The 7,331-nt window shown below is 46.8% G+C and overlaps 1 protein-coding gene across 1 annotated transcript; it reads left to right on the top strand.

Annotated features, from left to right (window-relative positions):
* Window positions 1–3,516: 3,516 nt before the first annotated feature.
* LOC309720503 (E3 SUMO-protein ligase ZBED1-like) lies at window positions 3,517–6,394 on the top strand. The gene is made up of 3 exons (XM_082557509.1): window positions 3,517–4,544; window positions 4,729–5,348; window positions 5,436–6,394. The coding sequence occupies exons 1-3, from the start codon at window positions 3,680–3,682 to the stop codon at window positions 5,829–5,831; spliced, it is 1,881 nt and encodes a 626-aa protein (XP_082413635.1). The 5' UTR covers window positions 3,517–3,679; the 3' UTR covers window positions 5,832–6,394.
* The last annotated feature ends 937 nt before the right edge of the window (window positions 6,395–7,331 follow it).

The following is a 7,331-nucleotide window of genomic DNA, read 5'->3' as shown; positions in this document are numbered from 1 at the left end:
CAAAAGGAAGCGTAAACTGAACACACTAAGACAGAGACCTTCAAAGTAAAACAGGAAACACATAACAGACTCACATGCAGGCACTACAGAGGGAACAGAGACGTGGGATCAGGGCAGACACAAACACTGACTGAACACGGGGATATAGGAACTTAAGATACACATAGACGCGAACTAGACAAGGGGATGCAGGTGATAGGGGAGACAGAGCAACTAAAGACAGACAGAGACATAAGCCATAAGACAGAACTCAAAGAAACCAAAAACTAGGAAGTATAAATGATATCAAAAACTCAAAAACCCTGGGTCGACGACCCAGGCATCCTAACAGTACCCCCCCCCCCCCCCTTAAGGGCTGGCTTCCAGACAGCCCAAACCAAAACATCAAAATCAAAAAAAACAAAAACAAAAAACAACCCAACCAGGGTGCAAACACTGGAGCCCGGAAAGCAACAGAACAAAACACAGAAACAAAGTCCAAAACAACAGCAACAAGGCCCAGGCATAGTCCAAAAGCAAACAAACAAAAGAGCTCACGAAAAGCGCAGAGGCCCAGGCAATAGTCTCAAAAAAGTTCCGGGGGCCGGCCCGGAGGCTGACAGCACGATAGTCCAAACCCGGGCAGTTCAGGAGGCCGGCCGGGCGGGAGGCACCGACGGCGACCGAGCAGATCAGGAGGCCGGCCGGGCGGGAGGCACCGACGGCGACCGAGCAGATCAGGAGGCCGGCCGGGCGGGAGGCACCGACGGTGACGTAGTTCAGGGGGCCGTCCATGACGGCAATGACGTCCAGTCATCGGCCGGACAGGACGTGCAGGACGAGCAGGCCGGACAGGACGAGCAGGACGTGCAGGACGAGCAGGCCGGACAAGATGTGCAGGACGTGCAGGCCGGACAGGACGTGCAGGCCGGACAGGACGAGCAGGCCGGACAGGACGAGCAGGCCGGACAGGACGAGCAGGCGGAGCTGCAGAGGCTGAGGTCGGATCAGGGAGAGCTGCAGACTCGGGGGCCGGACCAGGCGGAGCTGCAGATGCAGGACCAGGCGGAGCTGCAGACTCGGAGGCCGGACCAGACGGAACTGCAGACTCGGAGGCCGGACCAGGCGGTGGAGCTGGTGGTGGCTGAACGGCCTCGCCAGAACCATCAGCAGACACTAGGACGTGCTGGCTGGGTCCTCCCGGACCCCCAGCTGACGAGGCACGAGGCTGAACGGGCCCCTCGGACCCTCCAGCGGAGACGGGTGGCTGAACGGGCCCCTCGGACCCTCCAGCGGAGACGGGTGGCTGAACGGGCCCCTCGGATCCTCCAGCAGGAAGAGACGGGTGGCTGAACGGGCCCCTCGGATCCTCCAGCAGGAAGAGACGGGTGGCTGAACGGGCCCCTCGGACCCTCCAGCGGAGACGGGTGGCTGAACGGGCCCCTCGGACCCTCCAGCGGAGACGGGTGGCTGAACGGGCCCCTCGGACCCTCCAGCGGAGACGGGTGGCTGAACGGGCCCCTCGGACCCTCCAGCAGAGACAGGTGACTGAGCAGGTGACTGAGCCGATAGGTGAGCTAATGTCTGAGCTATGGAGAGAAGTCTAATATGTATCGACTGTTGTAAAGATGGTAGTAATGGTGGGTGAGGTGGTGGATGAGCACTAAGCTGAGCTATGTCTTCAGAGCCTACGGAAAACTGCTGGACGGGCTCACCCGAGCCTCCAGCGAGGACAGAAACCGGTGCAGTGGCCTGCTGGGCAGTAGCCGCTCCCACCCGCGGAATAGGCACGGGCGCAGAGACTAGCGGAGCCTCAGCTGGCCTGGAAACTGGAGCAGGGACCAACTGGGCCCTAGCCCCCCTCACCTGAGGAACTGATACAGGTGCAGGAGATGGCTGGACCGCAGTTGCCCTGGGCAAAGGAGCACCGGAAGGCAAAGGAGCAGGCTCACTGAAAACTGGCTCATCAAAAACAGGTGACGACCCTTCCCCACCACGTTTAACAGTCTGTACAGTCTTAGATTTAGCAGTGTTCACAGTCTCAGAAAAAACAGACTCGGCAAACTCAGGTTTTAATTTGTTCCCACCCCAACGAGCAGACCTCAAACTAAAAATCTCAGATGAATGCTTATTGCGATGAACTAGCGTGGGAAGATTCAAACCAAAACTGGCCTCCCAATCCAAATCCTCGTCGAGAAAAGAAATCCCAAAAGTGTCTGAGGTGAGTTCATAGTCTTTACTGTTCAACGGCTCAGGTGGAGTTTGGAAAGTGTAGTCCTTTTGACTCACCACCTGAGGTTGCTCAGACGTGTCCATATGACGGCGACGTGAGCGCCGTTTCCTTCGGGCAGAGGTAGCTGGCGGCGTGAGCAACTGAGCCTCCGGTGCACAGAATGGTGACGCTGAGGCCGGAGCGTGAGTGCCTGAAGCCACGCGGAGGACTCCCAACTGAAACGGCCGCATCTTGCGTGCTAGCGGAGCAACAGGTGGAGACTTCTGGCAGCTCCGGGGACCGCCGAGAGCCAGCCGAGTGCCATGGAAAATGCGCCCGACGTCAGGGGTGAGCCATGGCTTCCAGCGGAGTTCCTCCTCCAGCTGGGCAAAGGCTGCTCGGCGTCGCTCCTGGAGTTCAAAGTCTGCTGGGTCCATAGTATGGTCGCGATCTTCTGTTAGGTGGGGCTGTGTGCAGGCAGGAATAGGACCCAAGGTGCAGACTCCGGAGACGGACGTGAACTCAAAAAGGCTTTAATTAGGTACTCAAAAATATAACATAACTGAAAAAACTCAAAACAAACTTAAACTGGAGAAATGACAGAACACACAGCTAAGAAAACGGTAGATCGCGACACGGACACAGAGAAACACTGGTGTTAAATACACAGAGGGAGCAATCAGGGAATGGGTAACAGGAGGGAAACACAGCTGGGACAAATCAGGACTGACGAGACAAAAGGAAGCGTAAACTGAACACACTAAGACAGAGACCTTCAAAGTAAAACAGGAAACACATAACAGACTCACATGCAGGCACTACAGAGGGAACAGAGACGTGGGATCAGGGCAGACACAAACACTGACTGAACACGGGGATATAGGAACTTAAGATACACATAGACGCGAACTAGACAAGGGGATGCAGGTGATAGGGGAGACAGAGCAACTAAAGAAGACAGAGACATAAGCCATAAGACAGAACTCAAAGAAACCAAAAACTAGGAAGTATAAATAATATCAAAAACTCAAAAACCCTGGGTCGACGACCCAGGCATCCTAACAGTTACGTTGAAACCAAGCACACCATTGTTTTTCTTATGACACACACACACACACACACACACACACACACACACACGTAGAAAAATATTTAGCATACACATCCAGAAATGCATATACTATTATATATTGTACATATATTTATTAGTTTCAGATTAGGGCTGCACGATAAATCGAAAATTTATTGTCATCGCGATATCAGCCTGCGCGATGGGCCCATCGCAAAAGACAGCGTAAACTGCGATAATTGGGTACTTTAAAATGTTTACACACGTGCTGTAAAGAATTTACCAATCAAAGAAATCCATTTACACATTTGACCAGTCGAATAGAGCCCTTCACGGCATTAACCAATCAAATGGATTAGAGGCCCGCCTCCTACGCAGGTCGGGCGCGAACAACGCTGCAGCAACGAGTCAGAGTTGTAATGGCTGAGAGCGAGACGCGTGACGAGAATGCTACTGAACTCGTGGCTAAAAAAAAAAATAGTACCTCACTTATTTGGAGGTACTTTGGATTTGATAAAGACGACGTTCTCCAAACACAGGTACTCTGCAAAACTTGCCGAACACTCGTGGCAACCACCAGAGGAAACACGACTAATCTCCACCATCATCTTCAATACAACCACAGAGAACTGTTTGAAGAGTTCCAGAAAGATAGGGCTAGCCAAACAAAGGTTGCTAATGTTAAGACAAAGAGCGCAGCAGTCCAACAGCCGTCTCTGTATCAGAGTTTTTCAAGTGGAATTCCTTATGAGAAAACGTCGAAGCGGTACAAAGAAATAACAGAGGCCATTACACATTTTTTGGCTAAAGACATGATGCCTATAAATACAGTTAGCAGAGAGGGCTTCACCAGTCTGATACATAAAGTGGACCAGAGATACCGCATCCCCTCACGAAACTACTTTTCACATGTCGCCATTCCACAAATGTATGAAACATGCCGCAAGACCGTCATGTTTGAACTGAGCCAAGCTGAAAACTACGCAAGCACTACAGACTTATGGTCAAGTCGTACAACGGAACCATATATGAGTTTCACAGTGCACTTCCTCACCGAAGACTTTGAACTGAAAACACGGTGTCTAGAGACTGTGTATTTTCCAGACTCCCACACTAGTGAAAATATAGCCCATGTATTACGTGAGGTGTTAGCCAGCTGGGATCTTAAAGAAGATCGACAAGTGTGCATCACCACAGACAACGGTGCCAATGTTGTGAGAGCCACGGAGCTAAACAACTGGGTCAGACTTCAGTGTTTTGGACACAGGCTGCACCTTGCAATCGGTAAGTTTTATTCAAGGCAGATCTTTTTAGCAATGAAAATGTGCTATACATTATTATCAAATTGATATTGATAAGGATAATGTTACCTTTTTAGACAACTTTAGTTATAAATTTCAATTAGTTTTTTTTTTTTAAAAAAAGGTTTTAAACATGACAGTTTTTTTGTTTCCTCTTATTTCTCCAGAAAATTCTATCAAAGATGATGCCCGCATTGCCCGAGCCATTGGACTTTGCAAAAAGTTAGTTGGACATTTTTGCCACAGCTGGAAAGCAAAGATGGCTCTGAAAAAAGCACAGCAGAAGCTCAACCTCCCAGAGCACACACTGATCACAGAATGCCCAACCAGGTGGGGTTCCAGGCAGAAGATGATTGAGAGAGTCCTGGAGCAGCAGCGGGCCATTTCTGATGTCATCTCAGCAGACAAGAAATCAAGACACTTGATTCCTACTTGGCAGGATCTTGAGGTACTGGAGTCTGTCAACCAGGCATTACACCCCCTGCAAGACTTTACAGATGCCCTGTCTGGTGAGAGCTACGTTAGTGTTTCATATGTAAAACCAGTCCTTCATCTGATGAAGACGTCGGTGCTTGCAGAGAAGGAAGAAGACAGTGATTTGACAAAATCAATTAAGAAGAAAATCCTCGAGTACCTGATTACTAAATATGAAAATCCAGCTACCCAGGAACTTATGGACATGGCGTGCTTCATGGATCCCAGATTTAAAGTCAGCTACACCAGCACTGATCGAGTCTCAGACATCAAGACCAGAGTGATGTCAGAAATGGAAGCAGTGGCACAGAAGGTATTCATGCATGCTTATATATAAAACCTTTCAATTCATATTTAGTCCAAAATGTTTACTTTTCTTATAATCTGCTTTCTGTTCCAGGAGAGAAGCTCCGCTGAACCAGAGGCCCAGACAGATGATCCACCCAGTCGTCCCCTGAAGAAGGCAAAAAAGTCCCTGGGCAGTTTCTTCAAGGCAGCTCCAATCCCTACCTCCTCTTTTATGCATCTCTCACAAGCTGTTGAAGCTGAGCTTAACAGCTACTTGCTATCCACGGCCATAGACAGTGAGGAAGACCCCTTGGCATGGTGGAAACTCCACAAAATGACATTCCCACAGCTAAGCAAGCTTGCAAGGAAGTATCTCTGCATACCTGCAAGTAGCTCACCTTCAGAGAGACTTTTTAGTACATCAGGAAACATAGTAACATGTCAGCGCACATGTTTAAAACCTTGGAGAGTAAACATGTTGGTTTTCCTTAACAAGAACTTGCCATAAAAAACATTCACTCAGGAAGGATGAATGCAAGATAGAGAAACCTTTTTTTTTTTTCAAAAAATTACAAAAATACACTACCTACATTGTTCTTAATTGTTGATAATATTAGTCTTGGCCAGTACGACCACAAAGGTAGACAATTGTTCTTTGGTGTGTTCCCACAGCAGACAAGTTCTTACCTATAGTTTAATCTAGTAAAGTTTCCACTCCAGTTTTGACTTGCATCATAACTACTTGGTGAGTGGTAAAATGATGAACAACTGCATAGAGATAATTTGCAGTATAATTTAAGTTATGTTTATTTAAAACTAATTATAGAGACCGGGAAGGATGTCTTTCAGAATTCAAGCCTCAGAAATTTTTTTATGGGGGCAATGTTTCAATGTTTGACTGCACTTTGTTGTTACACTGCTAATACAGCAGCTTTCATTAAATAAAACTGTGCAGTAAAACGGAAATTATGTATTTGTTTTTTGTTTTTTTTTTGCTATTTATTTTATCGCAAGTCATATCGTTATCGCAGTATTGATCACAGTTATCGCACATCGCAGGTTTTCCTAATATCGTGCAGCCCTATTTCAGATGTAGCCATTCTTGTATTTTGCTCAACTCTGTTGCTTGTGAAGCTCGCACACAAGAATTTCACTCACATGTGCTGTACCAATGTACCTGCACATGTGATGTGACAATAAAAGTGATTTGATTTGATTTGATTTGACATTACCAATAAGTTTGATGTGTGAGATGGCCCTCTTCCTATTGAAAAAAATAAAAGTTATATCCAAGATGGCCGACTTCTAAATGGCCACCATGGTCACCACCCATCTTGAGGAGTTTGCCCCCTCACATATACTAATGTGCCACAAACAGGACTTTAATTAACCCTTTAAGACCTACCATAGAACCAAGTCCGCCAGAGCTTATATTATATTTTTACATGCTGTGGAGCCATTTTTGGGAGCATTTCAAGTTGCTATACATCAATACAACCATTATAGCCCAGATTTTAATAATATGTATTCATTAAGTGCATAGTAATTACATAAATTGCAAAAAAGTGCAATAAACTACAAAAAAATTGAAAATCGTTTTTGATTTTTTAACATATATTTGTAGTTAGAGAAATTTAAGAGTCTTATCCCTCAAAACTGTAAATACAAAAAAGTTGCACAAAATAGTTTCCTACCACAGGAAATTTATTTTGAGTGTCTTCATAGTTTTATTTTTGAAATACACCAATTTTTATACACTGCAGGAAAAACGAAAATAAATATTATACTGCAAATTTGCAAAAAAGCAGCATATGCATCAAAATAAACTATTTCCAGCAGTGCAATATGAGTCCTAAGCATCCCAGAAACGACACAGAAAGTCATAAAGTCAAAGATAACTTTTAAAAAGAGCAGTATAGGCCATGAGGCCCTGATCGCAAAAAAGACTACATTTCCGCGAAAATGACGTCACTTCCGGTTTCGGGCAGGTAATGGCGGAAATGCAAAA

The sequence above is a fragment of the Aulonocara stuartgranti genome (assembly GCF_965226115.1).
Source record: "Aulonocara stuartgranti genome assembly, chromosome: 2".
Classification (NCBI taxonomy): domain Eukaryota; kingdom Metazoa; phylum Chordata; class Actinopteri; order Cichliformes; family Cichlidae; genus Aulonocara; species Aulonocara stuartgranti.
This window is presented reverse-complemented; position numbering and strand designations above follow the sequence as displayed.